Source organism: Camarhynchus parvulus, chromosome 1A, assembly GCF_901933205.1.
Source record: "Camarhynchus parvulus chromosome 1A, STF_HiC, whole genome shotgun sequence".
Taxonomy (NCBI): domain Eukaryota; kingdom Metazoa; phylum Chordata; class Aves; order Passeriformes; family Thraupidae; genus Camarhynchus; species Camarhynchus parvulus.
Window position 1 is genome coordinate 44,075,207 of NC_044586.1, and position 25,985 is coordinate 44,101,191.

Below are 25,985 nucleotides of genomic sequence, written 5' to 3' on the forward strand. Positions count from 1 at the left end.
TGAATGTGAATTGGGTGTCCTGTGAGTTATCAAGCAATCCAAATGGTGTCTGAAGAATGAAAAAATAGCATTTTAAATGCCTATAGTTTTTTTTTTAATCACACATATATCATAGCATGGGCTATTTCTTAAGCCCAAAAAGTGAAAGGTATAGACAAATGAAGAATATAAGGCAAACATAATTTGTCAGATTTTATTATGCGCTACTGAGTTCAGAAGTGACAGTGGGTTAGCTGTATCTGAAGTTAATCCTCCAGCAAGGTAACAAAGACAGACAAACCACTCTCTCTACATTTCATTTATATTTCACGGGAATAATTTGGTTTCTAAGCTCTACATCCTTGAGTTTACAAAATGGTTAACTGTCTGGTTTTCTCATCAAATGGTGCTCATCAAAAAGAGGTAAGTACCTTGATTTTTACCTATCTTTAGTTTTGCAAGTACAGAAATGGAAATGTGTTTTAATAGCAGGAAAATGAAAATACGACACAGCTGTTCTCAAAACAACTTGCTTTAAAATCAGTTCTAAAACATCTATTATCTCACCACATTCCACTTAAAAGAAAATTAAGTTCTAGTCAGAAAAGTTAGAAATGGCAGAAATGGCATACAGTAAACACTGACCATTCAGTTTCAGTTTTCCACAAGTAGGACTTCTGATATCCTCAAAATTAAGGGATTATGATTCAGGATGCATTGATTTTTCCAAGCTAGGAATTCATTTACATCCAGCCTATCTCTGGATATTCCAGTGGGCATTCACCCCTGCTTGCTGCTGTGCTTAGTGTCTGAGTTTGTGCAGAGGAAAACAACAACTCCCTTTTCTGGAAACATCCTAGAAGCTTATCCCTATGAAAACAAGGTGACTGTACAAGGATCAAGGCTTAGGATATGATGACTCTTACTGCTACAAGAACTGTAAAATGCTGACCAGCACAACACCAATTGAAATAAATATCCTAGCATTTAGTTGGACATATTACCAGATGAGCTCCTTATTGTGTCCCACAAAACTCACCCCTACTGAAAGGCATCATTTGCCTGCATCCCAAGGTTCTATTGAGCAGAGAACAACATGAGCAGAGAGGTGATGCACACTAAGGTGCACGTGCAGGAAGAAGATGGGACCTGGGAGAATACCCTTGATACACCAGTTCTGAAATACCCACCACATATCCATGTAATGTAGGGGGATGTCTCAGCAAGTCAGCAATACTAAATATTGTAAATAAGTAAAATATGCTACTTATCAGATATTAACAAGATATTAATAAGAAAATATTTATTATTTTGAACATGTCTCTCTAGTACAGGCCAAGTTCAAAGGCTAGTTTTTTGCAACTACATATCTTGCTGGGGAAAAGATTGATAGAACTGAAATTACAGTATCTCAAAAGTCACTGATGATGGTTGCTGTATCTTTAATAAGCCCTCTGATGAAGTGAATAACTGAATAACTGAAATATAAAGGTGACAAATGGAGCATCCAAGTCTTTACTTACTTTTTATTTTTTTCCCAAACAACATTCAACTGCATTTCTCTGACACTCATAATTTCAAACAGTTTGCACAATTATTGCTTAAAAATATAAATGTGTTCCTAAGATTATATTCAAGCATGTATTTTTCCTACGTTGTCTAACGTTGTCTCATTTATACATTAGTCACTGACTTGTTTATGTTTTAGCGCAACTAAGGCTTCAGAGAAGACTTGATGCAAATCCAGGATCTCAGGAGACCTTCAGAATTAAGACATGTCTTGTCCTTAAACAGTTTGACAAGACTAAAAATGAGAACCTAAGTGTATTTCAAGCCATAATAATTCTACCCAAAAGGAGTAGTACTTTTTTTCCTAATTTTCTCTGATGGTATTTTCTCATTTGTCAGCGAAGAAAAGAGGATGGGTCAGCTACAGTATCAAGGCACAGAAAGCTGAGTTTAGCTATAAAGAAGGGAATTATAAATTACAAACTTTTTCCTAAACTTGAATCAAGACTTCATGTCTTGAATACAATTATCAACAACTCATCTATCGCTGGGAAGTAAATATAATAGGTAAAGAACTAATAATCTGCTTTCATTTTAAGAGTTACTGATGATGTATTTAATCACTTACCTAAATTTTGCCACATACTGAAGATTTCACATCCCATTGTTACCCGCATGTCACCATACCTGCAGTGTATTAAAAAATAAAGCAAGAAAGCGAAAGATAATTTAAGAAAATCAAGTTCATAGGCCATTCTGTGACATTATTAAATGAAATGTCTCATTTGTAGTTCACAAAAAAAAAACCTTTGAAAGTGCTGGTTTCTCCTAAGTGTTTTGCTCTTTTGATTGTACCCAGCTAAAACTGGATTCCTAAACCCAGGTTTATTTGAAATACTGTCAAAATGCTACACATCAGTAACACAGCTGTGAAGCAAAACCTGTTTTTGCCACAACATGCTCCAGTTCTCTCTCTGAGAGCAAATAGTTTTGCTCTAGCTTAAAGAAAGACAATTAATTCATACAGACAATAGCATGGCGGAAACACCTGAACAAGTTTGAGTGACTAATGCTTTCACTGGCAATGAATTGCTCTTTTCCTCCCAGTATCTGAACCTCCCAGTTTAGGCACTCATGAAGGTTACTGGCTCTGAAGACCTGTACCAAGGGCCAGAACCAACTCTTGTTCTAGTCAGTGGACATACCATTATGTTTTTCTTTTGGTGGGTCCTTTTGCAACCTCCAATGTCTTGCATTTTGAGAAATTTTAAATCTATTACAGTTTTCTACAAGCTGATAGCAATACTTACTTTTCTAAAACCTTTTTCTTCTTGGAAGGTGTGAACATCTCCAGTTGCAGACATAACTGGTTTATAAAAATGACAGCAAGAAAAAAGTAGGAATCCCATATCTACAATAAGCACATGGCATGTGGTTATTTCATTTTCTCAGTACGATCTACAATCACCCAAGATGCAAAATTTCCAATCACAGCCCTTGTTTCAGTCTCAACCGCTAAATTACTCAAACTGCTTTAGACTAAATTTCTTTGACTTGAAATACACTTTTCACCAACCCCAAGATGTTCAGCAGAAATGCATCTTTTACATATCCTACATCTTGAAATGCAAAAGTTTCAAAGTTACTGATTGGGTTTTTTCATCCCTCCAAATCAAAAAGCCTGACTTTTGGGAAGTTTCTTTGGGGTATATTTAAATAGAAAACTACAGAAATTATGCCCTGAAGTCCAAAACCCAAAAAATTCTAACACCTCAAAAGCTATCACATAACAGGACTGGCATTCTCTGTCCATCACATTTTATAATACTCTTTGCAAGTCTCACTTGCTGCAAGCTTCACTGGACAAAATTAAAGCCAGATTTTGTTAAGATATTGCAAATATACAGATTTTTTTGTGCTCCTGCTTTATGAAATAGATGTTAAATATTCTACTTAGAAGACTTAGAGATAAAATTAAAGATAAAATTAGATACTAATTACTATAATCCAATTATAGATGCTTCATGACTGGAAGTGTAAAGGGAGCCCTATTCCAGACCCTGCAGTTCAGCAGGACAGCAATAACATTGCTAATCAAGTCTAAGGAACATAGAGGCCTTGTCTACAGGAAATTCTTTTATCAGTTTTAACCTCCGAATTTACATAAATTCATAAAGAATAGGCTTCCTCATGTTCAGTTAAGCAGATAAATCTGCATTCCTGCCAATCTATCTAACAGGAGTCTGGATTTTCAGAGAAGCATCCACAACCCTGCTGGAGGTCAACAGGAGCTCAGGGTCTTCTCTAGGAAAGACATTCTGCACTTTCCATGATGCAGCAGTTGGACTAACATCTCTTGGTTGGGCAGAATATTCATTCAGGTTTGTTTCCATGGAAATGTGTCTTTTCAGACACATTCCTAGATCTTCTCATCTGAATCCTAAAAGCATAATCTGTAATTCACAATTTATTATAAATGCAGTATCTCACTGTATGAGGTATGCACTAACATCTTTAACTACATTCACTGTGAAGCGTCATAATTTTCTAATTTTAATTATGCAGCATGTTAATTGGTCTAAGAGAAATTACAAAAATATAAATCTGCATTTTATATAATCTGCATTGATTAAAAAACTGAAATACTTTTTCCTTCTGCAATAACTGAAAAACCCAGCTAAATATAAATAATAACTGAAAAACCCAGCTAAATAATTTCATTAGTTTTTGTGATCCAAAAAATTGCCACACAAAAATTCTAAATAAGTAGTCTAATAAAGAGGCTCAAGCAACAAAATGAAAAATAAGACAAAATTTAAAAAACCTCACAGCACTCATTTATAAGATAGTCCTGTGTTTAAGAAAAAAACATGCCTGAGCAATTGAAATTGCTGATTTTCTACATATTCTACCTATTTAGATGCTGGAGCTAAGTGTAACAACCACCAAGCCACAGGATGATGTAGCAGCTATTGCACCTATCATTTACTCTACCTTGTAATCAAAGTTTTCATTTAAGAAGTTTTTACGAAGGGCATCCGAAAGGTACAAGACTGTAGTAATGATCACACTGAGAAGAAAAGAATGAAAAAGACAGGAGTTTTCATTACATGGAAATTCATATTTAATACTCAAAGCAGGACAATTTTCCAGTGAAGAAACAGACATAGTGTGCCTGCTGGCATTGAATACGACATTTTCAACATACCATATAAATACCTAACAACATCTATTGACAGAAAACATGCTCATTAAGATAATGAGTGCTGAAAGAAGGTGCACCAAAACCAGACATTCTATATAGAGCATAATTGATCAAGACCAATCATAAACTTTGTTCTCAAAAAAATTATTATTTCAGATTTATTATACACCTTATCTTAATAGTATTAATACCCACAGTTGTACAATTTGTTTTCAGCTTTCTTGGTATTGAAAATACGTGCATATAGATTATAAATAAAATATCTAGTAAATGCTAATATTCAACACTGATACCCCTATGGACAAAAAGTCTTTTTAATGACAACAGATAAATGCAAAACTATGTGAGCTCTGAGAGAAGGATCTGCTTCTAAAGATCTCTATGCTGTATGTTGTAAAAAGTCATACATTACCCTACATTTACACCCGCATGAATTAGAATAATCTTTCTTAAATAAATACATATGACCAAGATCCTCTCACAGTGGTTGTCACCAGAGATCAATGATGGTTTTGTTTATTGTAGCAACCAACCTTGGTAATCTACAGAAATAGAACATTCTTTGAGATTATTTAAATACACCTAATTTCAGTGGCTTAAATTAACCCCTGCAGCACTCTTGTCTTCCAACATATTTAGTCAAACTAGAAATCCATGTAAAGCATTAAATTATTTTTGAAAATAGTCAGAAGTGAATACTTATAGAGAGAAAAAAAGATAAACACAGAATGATCTTTTTGCTGTTATGTATTTTACAATAATCAACTGTTTAAAGATATTCTGAGAAAAAAGGTTATATCTACACATTTCATTTAATTACCATCTGTCTATTATTAATACATCTAGTTCTTTGAATATAGTTCTTGATCAGCATGTTGTAACAGTGCTAAAATATGTTTTCCTTTCTATATTTTGAACTTTTTTTTTTTACTATTTTTTGCAATGCATTCAAGACAGAAAGACTTAAGAATAATAACAGCAATACATATATTTCAAGGTTACAATATTTTTCATTTTTACAACACTGGAGAACTAAATGTTAGCCAACCCACCTAGAATATAAACTATATTTTTCTTCCAGCACTTTGGACAATTTTCACGTTTATAAAGAAAAACTGGCTATCTGTAATTTAACATATTAGTAGTTCAAATGTTTACTTCCATTCTTCTACTTTTAAAATTACTGTCCCTGCTAAACTTTACCTTTGTGTTTGATGTGCTTGAACACCTGCACCAGCCAGTTCTGAGACTGTTTTTAGAACAGGTCTTGAGTCTCAAGTTTCATTTATTCCTATTCCACTGCTCAAGTGTATTTTCATGCATATTATTTTCTCAAGGATTCCACTGAAACTTTTCTATCCAAGTAGTGTTCCATGCTTAGCACTCATCAGTAAGTTAACCCCACCTTTTCACCAATGGAGAGTTACAGCCTTTGTACAGCACTTGCTATTGCAGCATGGAACAAAAGTGAAATGTTAGTAAAATGCAGTATAAGCAAAGTTAATAATGGAGGCATGGATAAGAACAGAGCCCTGTCATTCTTGTTGTTGTGCATGATTTAATTCAAGGTCCATATGCTTCACAGAATGGAAATAGTTTGTATATTTCTGGAAGACATTCTGGTAGAAAAAGTCCGTTTATCACAATTTGAGCTATATGAAATTTCCACCTAAGTCCAAAGTAATAAATCCCTGAAAACAGTTCTCAAGAGAAAATTCCACAAGATCCATAACCATACTGCCAAGTTTACATGACATAATTCTATTTTTGTCTGAGACAATTCCTTTCTTGCTACACTCCTTCCATGACAGGTGAAATTGAAGAGAAAGATCTGCTTCAATTCTTATGAAGTGAATAAAGCAGACAAATGCAACTTCTAGAATATTTTTTGAAGAATGTTCCTGAGATAACAGAATAATTGCAATGCAAGTATTTCTTCCTGCAGAGAACTTTGCTCAGGTTTCATTTATTTGGTAAGCCAAAGATATGATATGGATTAGGTGATAAAATGTGGGTCTCTAACATGAGAGGATATGTTGTAGATAAAAAAAGGCTCAAAACACCAGATGCAACACACAAGGTTGAAGACATTGTTTTTGACCTACCATCTGTTATTCTGTATCTACAACAGTCTAAAATCAGGTAGAACAGAAAACAAGCTAGTGCTAGGGATGCTCGTATACAAAAAAAAGCAGAAATGCACAAAGCAGAGGCAGCAGCCAGAGGACAGCTGCCTGATTCGGTACAGTACTCACATTCCAAGTTGATTCCCAGCCAGTGATTGCCAAACAACAACATTCATTTGAAATTCATCTGAGTATCAAACTATAAACTACTGAACTTGTGACAAAACTTGCTTTTCTTCCTCTTACCACCTGCCACATATTTGTTCAGAATGCCTGTTTTACAGGAGAAAACTCTCTACTTTGAGTTACTAAGTTATTCTGGACTCATACACAGGATGCTAACCCAATGTCTGGTAAGGCCATTGTTGATGGAATGGCTTTTCCATCAAATTTTCAGAGCAAACCTTTCAGCAATAAGCTGTTTGAAAAATACAGAAGTTCAACAACTGCTTACTGCCTGGGCTATACTCTAGCAACATGGCTTTTGCCTGGGCAGCCAGTGGCAGAAAATGAAAATTTCCTTTTCCATGGTGATATAGGACAAATGTATAGCATTAACTTCTCATTCCATTCTTTACTATCAGACTGAAATTATCCCAAGCACAGAGGTATTCAAACAGAAAAAAATTCTTTCATATTTCATAAAAAAATGAAATAAACCTTGAACCACATATGTGTATGTATCTATTGTTATAGGTTTATGAGCTTATTTATATACGCATGCCTATGTATATATGTTTTTTGTGAAGGACTGAATGCCAGGTTCAGTTGCTAGCAACATTTTGCATTACATAAAAGCAAAAATTTGTTAGGAACACTATGTATTACATAAAAGCAAGAATTTTTGTTCATTGTAGGAGTCTCAGACTCCCACACCATGGGAGCTAACAGGATTCTTTAGAGCAGCCATTATGATGACACTAATGGTGATTTGATACCTTCCCTTGTACTCCATTTGAGTTACTTTTATAATAATAATAATAGTAATAATAATAGCAATAATAATAGTAATAATAATAATAATAATAATGTATTTTAGCCATTACTGAATTTTATAACCAAAAGGATTCTCTGCTTAAAGTACTTATGTCCAACTGTCAGTAGATACATTTGAAATTTCAGTGTAAGCAACGTATTATGCAAACCTTACTTTACAGATAAATTATTTTCCTATAAGTAATACTATTTGTACATCTATTTGTAAGCTTATAATATTCAAACTGAGGATTGGATGACTTAGCTTCTCCACCATCAAGTAGAATGCTGAAAGGCTATACATAGTTAATTACACAGAGATCTTGAAAATTACAGCTTCTTGTATACCAAGAAGCAGAAAATTAGTTCTTTATTCTTTGTGTCTTTGCCTATGATACATAAGCATAGTATATTATGCATATCAAAGATTTGCTCAGCACGTAGTTGAAGCTCCTTTGCTCTCCAAGTCATTCTTCTCAGCTGTTAATAACACGACATATCTGAAAAATTCAGCTGAGTCTGTTAACTGCTCTCCAAAGGTGCCAGGCAAGAGAAGTTGTTCTTCTCCTAACATTAAGGTAACTGAAGCCCGTGGCCATTACACAGTGACTTCCAGTTGAAACTGTGAAGGTCTTCTCCAAAGCTTCAATTTTAGTCAGGTATATTTTGCTATAAAATTTAGTATTTCTCTCTGGCACTAGGCAACTGATTCTGACATCTTCCTATATTATGTGGTGCTCATCTGCAGTTACAAATAGAAGCTAGATACTACCTAGTTGATGTAGAAAGAAAGTCTACTTCTAGAATGAAAAAAATTAAAATCATTATTTCCATCGTAAACATAAAGCCGTCTTTGTCACTCAGTAGTCACATTCATGTTAGAAATATTAAATGACCATAAGTAATTCTTTTGCTTCCCGGCATGCATGCTGACTATCTCAGATATTACACGGTTATGAAGCTTTAAACAGAGTTATTTCTGTCTCTTTGCTCAACTGTTAGAAGCTAAGAATGTTTTTGCATGTTCTCTTTCCATTACGAAATACAATTCCAAAAATCCATTTCTCTGCTTTTCTGCTTTAGTGCTAAGTTTGCCCTTTTAAATGTCACTTTATTTCTCAAATTTTAGAAGTCAGTTGGCAGTTTATAATGCTAGCTATTAATACCTTCACACATTGGGCATCAGAACATTCAGAACTATAGATCATACATGTGTCATCTTGAAACATCTTAGTTCCTGGACAGTTACAGATTTGACTTCTTGAGCTCATAGTATCTTCTGGTTTTGGAGGATTTTTTAAAAATTTCTCAGACAGCATCCAAGTATCAGATGCTACATAATCACTGAAAGCATTGCAACTATAAAGAAGAAAAACCCCTAGGAGCCAGGGGGCAGTGAGATTTTTATATGTAAATATTGTATATGGTAAGAATTATGGCATTTTAAGACTTAGAAATATTTCAGGTAATTCTAGTTCTGCATACATAAGTAAAAGAAAAAAAACATAATTTCTCCCTCAGGAAAAGCTTGTTCCTTGATTATATCCTTGCTAAGACTTATTTCTTCCCTAGCTCTTTCTGTCAATATCAGAGTTTGAATTCTTCTACCACTCTAGGGACAGGGAGAAAAGCAGTGCAGCTGTTGATGTGTTGGCAGTGATGGGTGATGTGATGACACACATGCTGCCTTCAGGTGAGCTACAGTGAGTGAAAGGCCAGACAGATAGAAGGCAACCATGGGATACAGGAAATACAGCACCTGGTTTATTCCTGGGAAGCAGAAGTTTGAAAAGACCCAGACTGTAATTGGATCACTTAATTCTGCTCTTATAAAGATGGGCTAGAACTTCTAGCTTTTTCTTTTAGACATGAATGGAGCAGAGAGTTCAAGTTTTGCCTTCAATTCTGAAGTTTCAGATCCCTGGAAGTGCTCTGGCTGATGAAGTGAAGCTCAGGAAGAACAGCTCACTTCTCTCTGTGGGGCAAGCAGTGCCCTAATTTCACATCCTGTCTCTAGGCTCTTTCCTTTTCACTTAAATATTTTGGGCTGGAACAATTCTAGCAAAGCTACTACTCAGTGCTTTTGAACACCTTGAGGAAGCTGAAGGAAGGCAGTCAGTCTGCCATTGCAATGAGGGACACGAGGTAAAGGAAGAAGCTCCCATTCAGAAACAGCTCTGGAAAAACTCCTCTGCAGCTGACGAGAGAAAAGAAGCAGATTTTCCTTTCTGCTGCCTCAAAAAGGAACAGAATAGGGACATAGGAATAATGAGGCTTCAGTCTTCACCACCAGGCAGGAAAGCATTTAAGTACACCTGGTCAACCCTCTGTTTCTCAGCAAACTAGCACTTCCTCCAGATAGGAACAAATTCCTAGCCAAGCAATTATTCAAAGCTGAATTGGTAAAGATGTGCTTATAGCCCACTTGCTATAGTGGGCAGAAGTGCTTATGCAATTGTGTTATCAGGATCAGTTAGCTGGTCTGATGAGCTCCTCGTGGCCAATTCCCATCAGCAGTTATTGTCAGCTTCTGCCTACCTTCTTTGCCTGACAGAACTGGGCATAGACTCACCTCCTAGATGGTCAGAAACAACATAACATGCATTAATATAGGGAGATGTGTTATGGTTACTGAAATACTGAAGAAGAAAAGTGCTCCTTTTGCAGAACTTGGTATCATCTGAGTATCACTAGCCATGTAACATGCGCCAAGGTCGTTCCTAAACCTTAGTTCTGTACATGTCAGCTGTTGCAAAGCCATCTGCCAAGCCAGCTGTTACTGGAATATATAAAAATTTCTTAGATTATTCATTTTGTCTAAAAGTTCCTATTTTTTTTCCCTTCCTTCTTTCTTGTGTTTCACTGTTTATTTCTTAAACATAATTACTAAATGTAGACTGGTATCAGTCATACCTTATTTAATATCACACACAGAAACAAACGATCATATCCATTCTTTAATTAATAACTTTTTTTTCTGGGATTCAAACTTTAAAAGATTAGCAGCACTGAGGTAATAAAAATTAACAAAAAATTGTTTCAAGTCATGACAAAGTTTGAACAAGTACTATTATGCTTAAATACCCATACACACACATAACAAATACAGATCATAAACCCAAGTGTTGTTAAATTTAATTGTACCAATTATATTGCTACTAGTAGTATGTATAGCACCACAAATTTAAATTGGCCTTGAAGCTAGCAGGCACAATGCAGACTAAAACTGAATTTTAATCAGGCATTGCAATATGTGTCATGAAAGTTTAAGTCAATCCTTCATTCTGGATTCCTAGGTCTCCCAACACAGCGCCCTTCCTCTGCTGACACCGATGTTTGTAAAACTGTGCTGGGTTATCTGATCTAAAGCTAAAACTGCAAAAAGGATAGGTGGTAATAGACGTTAAATAAAACTTAATATATTGTTTCAGACCCGTTGTAATTACTTCTTAGAAATGCTGGGAACCCGGTTTTTTAAATATAAGGCCTGAGCAGAGAAGGAATGGCTGATGGGCAGGATTCATCCGAAAATCTCACTCAGCAGTGCTTAGAGCCTTACATGACTGTTGCCTTGTGCTGTATCTCATTTCCTGATTTGTGACTTTTCTGACAAACACTAAATGAAAAAACATGCAAAAGTATCTTTAACAATATTACAGCTGATAATTTCTTCTTGAGAGCAAACAGATCTTTTCCAACTCAGAATTTTAAGAAACAGATTTGAAAAGAAGTTCCTTAGAGACTTGTCATTTGTTACTTGGAAAACAAAGCTGTTGATGCTTTGCAGCTTTATTCTGTAAATGTGTTTCTGACTTTCCAGTTATATGTGCTTACTAAAATTCAGAACAGAAAGAGCTATAGATTATATCATAAATTTATGATATAAAAGAAGTGCAGAGATTTGAAATCTTAAATTAAAAAAAGAAAAACTGCAGCCAGCATTATAAAAAATACATTGAATTTTTATTACAGACATCATATAACTTTATTTTTATCATGATATGTGAATACTACTCATACTTTTTAATAACATTAAAAATGCCTTACTTGTTTGCAACCAAACGCATCACTGTCCAGTCTTTTGGAAACATCTCTGGTCGTATTAATATCCGAAATACTGTGAAAATCTGCAGCAGGAAATCCTTTGGAAGGAAAAAGAAATAGTCACGTCTTTGCTGCTTTAAAAAGAGCAGTGAGCTTTAAAAATATTTTAATCAGAGAGAAAAAAAAATCATTATAGAAATAGCAGAATTGCACTTATTTTCACCATAGATAAACCTCTGAAAGCTTTTTTTTTATTACTTCCCAAGAATTTTCAAATAGTGATTTAATCCTTTCTTCTTAAAGTGATGAAAATAATATAATGTGCCATTTGATTGACAGCAATGCATAAAAGAAATGTCAAAGATGCATTTGGTTTCCACCCATACACTTCCACAAACGCGATATTGAGAACAATTTGCAAATCAAAAAAGCACTTTACAAACACCAGAGAGTTCAGAATATCTCCTTAATCATGTCAGGTTTTCATCACTTTCAAGATTCATTCTAAAAGCAGCAGAGAGAGTGTAAGGACAATTTTGTCATTGACTTGACAAAGACCAGTGCCTCCAGTGGAGATGCCCAGGCCCCATAAATGGTAGTGCAGCTGGCTGGCTGTGTGCAGGTCACTTAACCTTTCTGCTTCATTTGCTGGATCTAAAAAAAAGTCAACACCTGTGAGCTACTTTGAATGTAGAAAGCACTGCCTGAAAGCTTTTAGTATTATCATCTCCTATGTCATGTAACTCACTAATAAATAACAAAACTATTCCTCTCAGCACAGGTTTTTTTTTTTTTTCTTTTCACAAATAAAACTAACAACAAGGAACCATCTTGATTATGTATGGTATTGCCAGTATTCTTTTAGTATGAAAATCGAGCTGTTGACAACATGAAGAGCATGAGGCAAGTGATATAAACACATCTAACAGAATCAGTGCAGCACCTGACCTTGAAATGTTTGGTATTCATTCTGCCCACATCATTTGTAGAGAGTTACCCCGAAACACAGATGAGATGAAGATACAAATAATTTTGAACACCAAAATATATTCTCGAGTGCATTTTTCAAAGTGTAGATGACAGGCATTGCACAACAGATGCCTTTCATTAGAGAATCACTGTAAAGGGGGATGAATACAGCACTGGGTAAGGCAGATGAGATCCCCACATCCACCCACCAGACAAGATTACATAAAAGAGACAACCTGTTTTCTGAGCAAGATGCCAAAAAACCTATCTGTATTAAGGAGTATAAATAATACTCACTGCAGATAACATACTGTTTGAATGCAGGTGACCAGCTTTACAGATAAACAAGTACCTACCTCTACAAACAACACAGCTATGCCAGGCCATTTTTCTCTAGGTTTGCACCTTGTACTTAAGTGCCTTTTTATTTTTCAGAGGTTACCTCCCTCCCCTGTGAGTAATCCCACAGTTCTGTGCCATAATCCCAACAATATGGCAGCACCTTGAACGTTGCTGCATATCACCTCCCAGTAACCTCCCAGATTCTTTCATATTCCCCTTTTATCTCCTGTCCAGATACAATACATGTTTCTGCCATTAGGGATCTCACCAGTGGACTGCTGAACTGAAGAGGCCAAATGGATGTCATTGGGAAACCATAAAACCATGCAGTGGTATGAAGATTTAAAACCCAATGGCTGTGTGAGGTGGAAACATAGCACCTTTGAGATTGCTTGTTCAAAAGAATAACAGTCAGAAAGATCATATGTACTTCATTTCTTTGGGTAACTAGGCTAGAATCAGAATACATCTTTTATTCCAACCAAACTTTAAAAACAAAGCAAACGTAGACACTGGCATTACATTTTGAATCATTAATATCAGGCTAATTATTTCTAATTTTCACTGAAAAAAATAGAAGGTCGTGTCATCAATGTAGCAATATTAGCTGCAAAACATAGATTTAGTAACAGATTTTAACATTTAAAAAACATTTTTGCCGGCAGTATAAGTGAGCTAACATTTGGTTGGTTGAGTACAGATAGAATTAATGTCTCATATGTCTTCTATCCTAAAAGACAAAAAGGAAGTAATTTTGTCTTTTACATACTCTAAATACCATCTCTTAATATTTCTACTTAGTGTACATAAGGTCTAGTCCTATTTGTAAGATAATACTAGATATTATCTCATTAGTAGTACTAAATTGGTGCTAAACTATAAGGTTTAGTACTAATTCCTACCACTTAAACAACTTCACACCTGAAGGATGGGATGCCATCCAGAGGGACCTGGACAAACTCAAGAAGTGAGCTGGTGAGAATGCCATGAGTTTTAACAGGACCAAGGGCAAGATGCTGCAGCTGGGTCAGGGCAACCCCTCTATCGCCACAGGCTGGGGAGGAGCAGATCCAGAGCAGCCCGGCCAAGAAGGACTTGGGGTGCATGAGAGGCTGCACACGAGCAGGCAAAGTGCCCTCCCAGTCCAGAAAGCCAATTGCATCCTGGGCTGCATTCAAGAGCAGTGTGGTCAAGGGAGGAGATTTTGTCCCGTCTCCAGTCTGGTGAGACCTCACCTGGAATGCTGCATCCAGCTCTGAGGCTTCACTGGATCTCTGGGGGTACACCTATAAAGCATTTTAATTTGGGTCAACAGTCCACTTTGAAGGTAACTGCATCATGTTCCACTGCTTTGATTCATGCTGTAGGATTACCAGGCTACACGATATCAAGGCTTTGTAGAGCGTCCAGAGTGCCAAAAGCCAATAAGAAAGAGGGTGGTTCCACAGTGAGCTGGTAGTTCCTGGGCAACTCATCCATCCCTTGGCCAGTTCCTTTCCAAGATCTTCTTTGCTTCACTGCTTTCTTAATCTACATCAGAAGCCACCTAAACGAGTGGCTTTAGAACTACCCCTCTGCCCCAAACCTCATCCTTTCAGAAGTCCCATACGTGAGTGGATGTCCCTGCAGAGCAGGGGGAGGATGGTGGCTGGAACTGAGCTTCTCCAGCAGAGACACTCCCCATGCCCAGGAACCTCACACAGCCTGTGTCCCAGGGGCCATTAGAGAACAGGGAAATAAATCCACTTGGTGTTAGGGTATGGCACCCACCTTACCCTCCTCAGGCCCTGGAGCTGAGAGGGATGACAGAACTAGTAAGATTTACACTCATCCCTATGAAATATTGTATTTTCCTTCATCTCTATTCTGTCACACAATGTAGGGTACACTGCCATTGAATAAAAACTAGGCCTTCTGGCAGGTGCTTGCGTGTTTTGTCTTCTTTTAATCTATTAATTAAAAACCCCAAACATATTTATCAAAGCCACCTTGCTTTGGTCAAAGCTGCATTGTGCTAACATAAGTTTTTGCATTCACTTTCCCACTGATCTCTTGCTATTCATAACTTCCACTGTTACCTTTTGTCATAAATTATATTTGAGATTTTCCACAGCAGCAAATATCCACCTAGAAGGTTGCCTCTGTTCTATAAATTACTGTAAAATATATTTACTAGGAGTAGAAAGCATTTTGTGGTAAGAAAAAAGAGCATACCTTTAAAATAATATTAAAAGATAAAGGGAAGCATTTAAAATTACTGTCTTGTTAAAGTCAGGTTTCAAAAAAGAGACTGAAGTATAGTGTCTGGTTCTACCACTCAACCATGAAACCCCTGTCAGTTCTTTTATACTTATTTGCATGTTTTCAAACATAAAATGTTTTCCCTATCTTTGAGTGGAAAAAATCTCTCTTAAAAAACTCAAAAAACCAGTCACCATGTCAATTACTTAAGATAAATATATTTACTAAAAAAAGAGAATATTTGCATAAGCAACCACTCATTTAAGTCATCACTCAGACACACGTCATATAAATATGTGTTTGTGTCATTCCTTCAAAGTCTCCATTTTGTTTCTCTTTGTTTAGCAAAATGGAAACAGCCTTTAGTAAGTTTGGTATACACTGCTAAACCAAAAAATAGAACTGCAAAACCTTCTTTCCTTCTTTGCAAGTACCTTCATGAGTGAATATTTCTTTGGAGAAGTCATTTGCTGGGGGTATTTTTATCAACAGTACCACAAATGCTGTGCAAACATACATTCATGCAAGTCACCTTGAGAATTAGTCTGGAAGAAAGATGAAATGCCATGTGGTACCAGTTCGTAATCGTTTAGTATAGATGATTATTTTAACCAGAGGCAGTTAAAGCCAAAAAAGCACAGCACAAAGCAATTCAAAAGCCTAGGTTACACTTCCTTGTAAATAAGATAAGGTTTCCCTTGGAAACATCCTATCAGATCTGTAACTCATAATGTGGCTTCAGGAAGACCCAGTTCACTTTGATACTACTGACTAGGGATAAAATAAGTAGTCAGAAATCCAGCAAGCTGACAATAGTTATCACTGAAGTTTAAATCCCAGCTAGCCACTAGATTAACTGAGGCTACCAGTTTAGCTTATAAAGCATCTCAGGGAAAAAAACATCACTGATATTAACACCTTTTGAATTTTCATTTATCCATACTGATATCATTTCCTAAGATATCTCAAAGCAAAGAAAATTCCACACTTAGCAATCAAAGCAGAAAAGTAAAAAGGGAAGTAGCAAGATGGTTTTGATAGCCCAGTCATACACAATCACCTCATGATTAACAGCAGTGGCGGTCTTGCACACTAACTCCCATCTTTCCCTCTTGCTCTCAGTGATATTTCCAAGTGAGGGGAAAAAAACAATATATTATTTAAGATGCAGAAGAGAAGGAATGCTGCATTGATGATGATCAGACTACTACCACTGAATCACTGTTTGAGCTGATGCTGATTCAATGAGATCTGAATGGAAATAAGAAATTCTGGACTTGAGTTCTTAAGACCTCTGTTGTGATAGCTGATGGCACCAGCTACAGCTGCTTTCCATATGTCTCTGTGTAATAGCAGGCTATGTGCGTGGGGGGAATTTCAATGTGTCAAATCAAACATCATTCAAGCATTAATTCCAGAGATTTTTCATATTCTAGAAGGAAGAAAAGTCTGAATAAACTCAACACTGTATTTCACAGATATATCAAACAGAAATAAAGCCTGAAACCTCTAGGAATACCTAGAGGTTCAGAACTCACACAAAAGGTAAAATATTTCCACTAAAAATGCCTAGGTTCCACAATATTTACTAAAAATTGCCTAAGGATAGCAATTATGCTAGGTGAAAATAGATGCTGTATGGCTTATATAAAAATAATTCACCCTATACACCTCCCAGGTAGTGCTCTTGACTTCTGATAACTTCTTAGCAGCATTTTCTATCTGTCAAGCTCTATATGACCACTTCACTCAAAGAAAAGGCACTCATAAATGATATGCTCTTTTCAGCTCTAAGCAGCTATCAGGAATTTAAGTAAATCTGAAATTGCACCATGACTAGACTCCCCTTTCCAGGGCAGCACTTCAGTATATCAAATGGTAATTAAGGAGTAACGCCTACAATATATTATCACATTCAGACATGATTATTGGCTAAATAATGTGCAAAAATGATTACTCAAGATTTTTTGTGTGGATCAAATTTGGTACTATATAACTTTCCAGGGTCCAGTAGAATGGAAATCTTAGTAGTTATGTTTCTGCAGGAAATCTTAAATTCAAGAAAAAATTTTTAATCCCACCCCTCCTCCATAAAGAACTTAAAAATGTTTTATCCCCACAAACCCAGCAACTCAATTCCTGAAACTGGTAGAAGTTGTCTTAAGAGACCTCTGCAGCTACTCTTTTGCATGATTGAAATGAGCAGACAGACATTATAAGTCTGACACATCCTCCTGCCAATGGACATGCTGCACAGCTAAGAAAAATTAAGAGTTAGTTGATTATGCATTTCTCAAGCTGCATGTTTGCTATTGCCATACATAATTTAATGAAGGAAAAAAATAAGCAAGTATAATAAGCCAAACATAAAATCCCCCAATTGCCTGACAGTAAAGAGCAGTGTAACCTTAGACTGACACAATCTTTAGAAGAGGTTTAGAGGCTAAGTTCATGGCTTTAAAGAAAATTTCTAGTTTCCTCCATCCAAATTCTCTCTGCTGTCATTGCAGAAGCAATAACAGCCTTGCCCCACTGTGAGAGTGGAAACAAGTTCCCAATAAAAGCTGTGCAATAGTTAGCGAATCAGTAAAACACATTGCATTTAAATCCTGAAGTGATTCATCAAAGCACATGGACATCTTAAAGGGAGATAAATCAAAAAGAGAAATAAAAAGGCCTAAGCAAGTGGAAACATAATTCTGTTACTCACCCTCAGCTCTTCCTTTGTGTTGAAGCTATCAAGAAGCTGCTGATAGTGTCTATCAGTCATTTGTCTCAAGAGTGACAATAAGCAGGAGACAAATTCCCCCTGTTCAGATAAGCCAAGAGGAGAAATATTATAATGTTTTCTGCACTTGAGCTTAAACTCTTATATTATAAGCACTTGAAAATAATTAACAAATGCAAGGGAAATTATTCTACAATTAGGCTTCAACTCCACATTTTGTGAAAATACATTGATTGCACTTCCTTCCCATTTAAGGAAATATTTTTCCCTAAATGGAGTTTATTTGCTTAGAAAAATCTATTTTAATTAGTTCCAGCAGGGCTAAACCAGTAAAATTTTTATTTGTTATTTATTTGTTTTCCTTGTATCTGTTTTTAAACAAATTACTTAGATTTCTAAAATTACAACCTCTTTAGTCAACTCAGCTTTGAAACAAATATAAACAAACATATTTTGCAAGAATTCTGGAGAGAATGCTATTGTTTTCCTTTGGGGAAGAAATGAAAGGAATTAGCTGGGAATTATTAAAAACATTCTGTCATCTGAAACCCCCAAGATTTGTCAAAAAGAAAACTCATTTGTAGGACTGAACAAACTTTGAAAATGTTTCAATCAGAAATTTCTTTGGGCTTACAGTAGAATTTCTCATTGAAAAAGCAGAGAACTGCACTGGGTATCTCCAGTAAGCAGACAAACAACCAAGATATTATAGGAAGGAACAGACTCTTCCATTCACCCTTTCCCGTCTGCTTACTCAGCTTTGGACTGGGAAGAAACACTGAATGGTATCAGTCAGGTCTGACTGCAGAATTGATGAGGACAGGGAAGAGTCAAAGGTTTGGTTTGCATCCCAATGCTTAGAAAGGACAATTCTGAAATCTCACAAGCTTGCTAAAGAATGGGAAATATATTTTTGCATGTACCAGGAATGGAGAATGAGACTGAGAGAACAGACAGGTGATAACAGTACTTTAAAAGGGTGTCTTTCATTTGCTTATCAAGTGAAATTTTAGGAATATTTCCCTCTGTCTTTCAGGAAAAACAGAAAATGATATTCAAAAGAAGCAGTATATTTTCACAGGAATGGTTGTTCTAGATTTTACATTGGAAGGCCTAATTCATTTGTGATTATACCCGGTAATCATGTGTGAGGTGATGGCTTTCACTGGCAACATGGTGATACTTCTACACTGAAGTAATGATTCTAAATTTCTTACTTCCCTTTGTTTTACAGTAAACATAGCATTCATAGAAACATAGAATCACAATCTCAAAACAATATCCTAAGGCTACAACATCTCTTAATATTCATGCTCTGGGCATAAACATAAAGGTTACAGCTGCTGTCTTGTAAATATCTGTATACCCAATTGCTAGCTTGAGTTACAAAACCCCTTCCCTGCCTAGGCATTTTAAGCAGTCCTTTTTAGTCACCTTTTTTCTGTGTTCCCACATTTGTTTCAACTTATATAGTAGTATATTAAAAATTACAACCTGTTATAGAGAGCTGTACTATTACAGTTGACAGACAGATTAGTGTTATAAAAGTATAAACTTAAGCTTATTGTTAACTGACTTCTAAATTTGAGCTTTTAATTTGAATGTAGGTAGCTATACAGGCTGGTTTTTAAAATAGCAATGCACATTCAGCCTCATTTGTTGAGCACAACATAAAAATGCATGTTGTAGGATTTCTGCCAGTGTTGGCCGCAGATTAACTTTCAAATCATGCACAAAAGCAAATTCCACACACATAACAACCTTGCTAAAAAATTTAGGGTCCAATTCCAGTGTCAAAAGTCAAGCCAAGCAGTATACTAAAATCACTTAGGTAGATTCCTTAAGTAATTTTTTGTGTCTTATTTCAGGAGCACAATTATTAAAAACCATGGAACTTTCAATTAAATTGCAGCTCATTAAGGTTCTGAGGGACTGAACTTTCAAGATCTAAAATCAATTAAAGTTCACTTTAATTAGACTGCTTTCTGCCAATTCTTTATATGCAAGTGCATTTTTACTGAAGGAAGTTCAAAGGTCTAATTCAGTGACAAAACAAAGTAGAAATTTCCCTTTCACCATTGCATTAAATTCCACATTTGCCAATGCAACATCTGCAACACTGTCACCCTGAAGCCATGTCTACTTCATGCTCAGTTTAAAGCATCACACCCACCTTGCAGGTTACCACTGAACAAAGCTGCTGACTGAAAATTAAATGATATCCAGCTACAAAAGCTGCTTGAAACAAATGGTGGAGTCACAGCAGCACAAAGCCCAGCGCTGCCTGATCTGATGCTGCTTCTTGGTGAAGAAAAACAGTGAAACACAGGCGTAGGAGACCACACTCAGATGGGTTTGGGACTACTTCCACAAGGAAGACTATGTCTCACTCAAAACTATGAGAGAATTTTATTAAGTGCGCTACCATGGCACATCTCACAAGGAATTTTTTATGACACATGCAGTTTGAAATAATGGCAACATACTGGAACAGACTCTACTGCTGTACTCACATTGAGTACTTTATCATACATGCTCTACAAATAGTTCCAAGAATCTGGCTCCATGTGCTGCCAGAAGCCCATACTGGATGATATTTCTACATAAATGTATATAATTGCCTTATGCTGTGCTGTGAGTCACTTCCACATTAAGTATTCTTTGAGAGCTTGCAGTGACAATAACATGGCTTTTCTCATGCATAAAAGAAAATTTTGCAACTTGAAAGCACTTTCAGAGTCTAATTTTTTGATGGTGTAAAAGAATTACGCTGTCATGGTGTTTAATGAAAACTTAATCTGCAAGCAAGGGGCTATCTCATAACAAGCCAATAAAATCAGAGCTTTGCTACACTAACTTTGCTAGTCTAACACCACCACCCTTCCTTTAGCTTAGATTTCCTTGTGGTGGCCTGATATGCCACAGGGCATACATTTGCAATTTTGTAATTTAAAGAAAAAACCTCCCAAACTCTTATATGCATATTGCTGTTGAACCACAGTGATTAAGCATAGTGTCATCTTATTACAGAGCTTGGTCAGCTCCATAAAATACTCCATATACAGTTTGCTCTCTGTGGGTCTAAAGTAAAAGAGAAATGGTGGAAAAAAACCTGTGGTAACACATTTTTTCTGCAGTTATTAAATGTTTTTGAAACGTTCGATCTCAGAGGAAATTCTAGTTTGAAAAGCAATCCTCTATTCATTAACAAAACCTATTAGAGTGTAAACACTGAGCAATTAATTAATAAATGTATGAGATGGTAAATCACTCAGCATACAACATTTTCTGCACTAAATGCTAACCTCTTACATCTTCTTGGGGTCACATCCCTGGCTATATTAGAACCAATTTGCTGTTAAAAATCAAAATGAAAACCTTGCTGCAAACAAAAAAAAACCCCACTTCATTTTATTTGATCAATGCTCATCACAGACTTTTCTGTAAATGCCTGTATTTCAACCTTCTAATTTCCATGAGTTGTTATAGCAGGTTCACCAAAACATCATTTGCTAATCTTCTAAATCTATCCTGTATGCTCAGCTTCATGTGACAAAAACAAAGCTCAAATTCTCAGCCCAGAGAACAACAAAATGCCTCTCAAGTCATAAATTTAGATTAGTGCAAGTTATCATAGATTCTGCAGGCATCTTTAGAGTTGTTTCATCATGAAAAAATGTATTCATTTTAGGAACTATTATTGATTGGTACTCATCTATTTTCAGGAATTCAAACTGAAGGAGAGTTTCAGAAAGCTATTATATTGCAAACAAAAGGATCACAGTAAAATCATTACTAACCTGAAAGTCTCAAAAGAAATGTTATCTTTTGGGTTTGCTTTTTTGCTTTGTTTTGGTTTTTTTTGGTCACAATCTATACATAAACTTAATGAAAAAATTACTATATTCACTAAAAATAAGTAGAATGCAAGAAAGGTTTTAATTGCCCTCCACATTCTCTCTTTTATACATAAAATGTAATACTGTCAATTACAATACAAGGACAATATATTCACAAGTCTAGTAGTCCAACCAGTGACAATTGTGAGCTCTTTCATTGCAAGAAACTTACAGTCACATCTTGAAACTGGAGGCGCATAGCAGAGCCTGATGGTTGTGGTCGGCTGGTGATCTCTAGTATGGTCCTTAATAGAATATCTAGCAGACTGTTTACAATCACATCAATTTCTTCCAGGACTGATTTTTCCTTAAATAATAAATAAAACATTTAAGATTTTAAAATAGAAATACGACCACAAGTATATTTCCTCTGATGTAGATTTAGAAACCAATTACTCTTTCACTATGAATGCTGCATTCAAGAAACAAGGACTATTGTTTAATTCAGATATTGTTTAATTCTATTAATTTTTTTCCTAACAGTTTTCCATTAATTACATCACAGAGGACAGTTACAGGGATGACTTTGAATATGTAAATGTCCATCAAATTACCATAGCTCTATTTTCACTTGACATTTAGAAGAAAGCAGTAAATAATATACAAAAACTTTTCGGGCAAGATTTTTATAGGTAACACTCATATATCTTCTGGGGAAATTGCCAAGAAAGGCTTAAAATCCAAAAAGCAAAATCCTGTTTTACACTTTGGAACTATCACCAGAAATAAGCAGATGGTGCTCAACCTTCAGGACACGCTTCATCAGTAAGGCCCAGCTATGCTGCTACCCAGCAGCTGAGTAGCACAAACAAATTAGTCATTTATGTGAGCCCAAAACTGCTTGTACACAACATCAAAACAAAGGAATCAAAGTGTTCACTGCCAAAAGAGACCACGAATACCTCAGTTACCAGCATGAAAACACTTGATAAAATCAAGCTGTAGTTATTAACTACTATATAAAACTAGTTGTAGTTCTCCTTTTTAATTCAGATGAAAATACGCTTTCCCTGCTTCAATGTTTTAAGTCTCCACTGCAGCAGAAACCATCGTCTTAATCTGAGCAATTTTATCCATTGTTTACCATGACCCGTCTTCACAGAAAGAAACACTTGATAATCAAATGCACACAACCAAGCTAAAACTCAACTGACAAACAATTAGATCAGCTTTGCTGACACTGAGGTGTAGGAGTGATTTGGGTTTTTTCTTTTGTTTAATTTTGCTTCCTAGACACCCTAAAGCATATGATGTGTAGCAACACTCAAAATTCCTTTTTAGACTTAAGTTGAATCTAGTATCAAGCCACGTTCTCTATCCCTTCATCTAGCATCAAAGAACTGCTAAACTGGCTTCTTATGACAACAGACAGTATATGATATATTTAGGAACTGCATCCACCATGAGGACCCTTCTCTTTACTGCTACAAACTACTTTTGGAATGAGCAGCAACTTTAATTTTCAAAGCTGCCTTACTGCAAATTCACTTGTTCCCTCAATCTCCAAATCATCTTGATTATAATGGAAGGACTGAAATTCTGTACTGATGTACCAAAAAAACATGCCAAAGTCAGCAAGCTGATAACAGTCTCAAGTACTCAAAGAATACTAAAAATAGTAGCTGCATATCCTGAACATTTGGGAGAGTTTTATGTAGATATCCACTTTTAATTGTCTACATCTCTGCCTTGGTAAGTCGAAATGGAAGATCTCCTGAAATTTGGACCAGATATGTAAAGTTTTCTCCCAGGCCAAAACCACAGCTCTGCTTTAGTATCTATCACTTTGTCTTGTGATGAGATTTTATACATATCCAGGAGCAGCTGGAAGGAATATGTTGTTGCAGTGCCAAAGGTGCAAGCCACATCCACATCAAAGCACTGACGGAGCAACTTTAATTGCTGAAAGTGGTATGAAATGAAGAAGCACATAAAGGAGCTCCCACTAAGCATTACAAGGTAACGTATGCTGGCCTTGACATGCATGTATTGCACTAATTACAGGCAATGCTTGGTTTTAATTGCCTTATATCCTGTTGTCTGTCAGAACATATCATCACCTTCCCATTTGCAATAAACCTATCTGAGCGAGCTCTCATACGCAGCTTTCACACATTAATTCACAAACTTCAGAAACTGGCCACAAAGTTTATCAACTAGCAACCAAGTGCAATCTCCCTTGCAGTACTCATATCAATCTCTTTATCTAGATCAGCCCTGTGTCCCCTAAGAATACACAGCCCACAATAAAAAATGCCCTTAAAGAAAGTAGACATTTCTTTATTTCCAACACAATGCTAAAGAAGTGCAAAAGCTTGTCAGATCACTATGTGATACAATTAAAATACTCATGCATGGAATGAAAAGGGTCATGAAAAAATCAGAATGGCATGTTTATGTAGATTGATTACACAGAGAACTCCTTAAAATGCTCTCGGGCAAGGTCCAGCTTGTGTCATTAAATGTCACTGAGCCATATAAAGATGTTCAAGTGGATGTGACATGGTGTTTACTCACTGAGCTGTTCTTCTTGGTGAGGCAAAATATGTTGCTAAGGATACGGGCACACATTATAAGGTCCTTCTGCTCTTGTAAATGCATGTGGAGATGATGTAAAACTACTGGAAGAAGAATGCATCGAGAATCTGGAAAAAATGAAAAATTTCATCAATAGGAGCTTCTCATAGAGTAATTGAATTTTAATACATCTATAAAATATGTCTTCAGTCCAAAACTATTTCTATTTGCTAGCTTTAACAAAAAGTTTTGATAAGCAGAAGCTTTTACTTCACAATCATGAGTAAATGTTTGAAGAGTAAACAGTATGATGAAAGTCACTCTGTTATATCATGGATTAAGAAAAACACTACTGTGTGGAATATACTACACATAAAAGAAATTTTTAGTATTTATTGAACTGTCATCCAAAATTAATAAAAAAAAGAACAGTAATGTCTCTATCCATAACAATGAGAAATTATGCTCTAGTGTTCCTGCCATGTGGCAGGATCCATTTGTATGCCAAGGTTATGACAGACTTCAGCAGGAACTTATGTTATTCTACAAAAAAGTTCTACTTTACAGACCAGCAGCAGTATTTTCAGATTTATTTCAGAATTTTTACCTTTCCGGATTCCTCACTCCTACTGAGTATGAGCAACTTAGACTATTGATTTTTTACATAAAATAATTTGCCTTTCCACTATTTCATTTTCTAAGCACAGGTCTTTGGTGTTATTTGCAGCCTTGATTTTGCTGAAAATGATGCAAGAACATAATTAACATGTTACTTACTTCTGCTTCTTTTTATTACAATTAAAGAAAATATTAAATGGGAAGAACTCTAATACTTACATTTGTGATGACACTTTTAACACCTATTCACAACTTGACAAATGGGAAGGATATTACCTGTTTTCATTTTGTTGTTGTTTTAAAATATTTTCCATAATTAAGAAATTCTATTCCCATAGAAATGTACTTGAATAATCTCCTCTATTAAAACTTTAATGATTATAAGCTGCATTATAGATATATATTCATCTACTCCCTTTGTTCATTAATGCAAGTATATGCTAAAAATTGATTTCTCTAGCTGGAAAATTACTCTTCGAAAACAATTTTGCCATGCAGCTATTGTTTGCGGATTAATTTCTATAAACACTTCCCCCCCCTCAATTATTTCCTCTATTTTTTCGATGAGGAAGAAGAAGATATATTTATTCTGAGATTTTATTTGTTTAATGTTTCTTTTGCTTACTGAAACACAGCACTAATCTTGTTATGCTTTACTATTCCCTTGTTTTCATTGTCTAGTCATCTGTATAATAAAAAACAAATCACATGGACAAACCCATTTGTACACACTATTTAAGTATATTCGTATTTTTGAAACAAAAGCTTGATTGCTGCTTTTAAATGGGTGTTTCACACTTATTATTTATCCAGGCGTACTTCTGTATCTTTCT

At 35.7% G+C, this 25,985-nt stretch overlaps 1 protein-coding gene across 5 annotated transcripts in view; it reads right to left on the reverse strand.

Annotated features, from left to right (window-relative positions):
• DOCK4 (dedicator of cytokinesis 4) overlaps positions 1-25,985 on the reverse strand; it is a 226,165-nt gene that overhangs the window by 42,212 nt on the left and 157,968 nt on the right. For all 5 annotated transcript variants that reach the window (XM_030959365.1, XM_030959364.1, XM_030959367.1 and 2 more), the window contains 7 exons: positions 24,535-24,662; positions 22,190-22,324; positions 18,101-18,199; positions 11,842-11,936; positions 4,483-4,558; positions 2,799-2,899; positions 2,117-2,175 (listed from right to left, as the gene is read on the reverse strand). In XM_030959365.1, the coding sequence (XP_030815225.1) occupies positions 2,117-2,175; positions 2,799-2,899; positions 4,483-4,558; positions 11,842-11,936; positions 18,101-18,199; positions 22,190-22,324; positions 24,535-24,662 (693 nt within the window). The remainder of the gene's footprint in view (positions 1-2,116; positions 2,176-2,798; positions 2,900-4,482; positions 4,559-11,841; positions 11,937-18,100; positions 18,200-22,189; positions 22,325-24,534; positions 24,663-25,985) is intronic.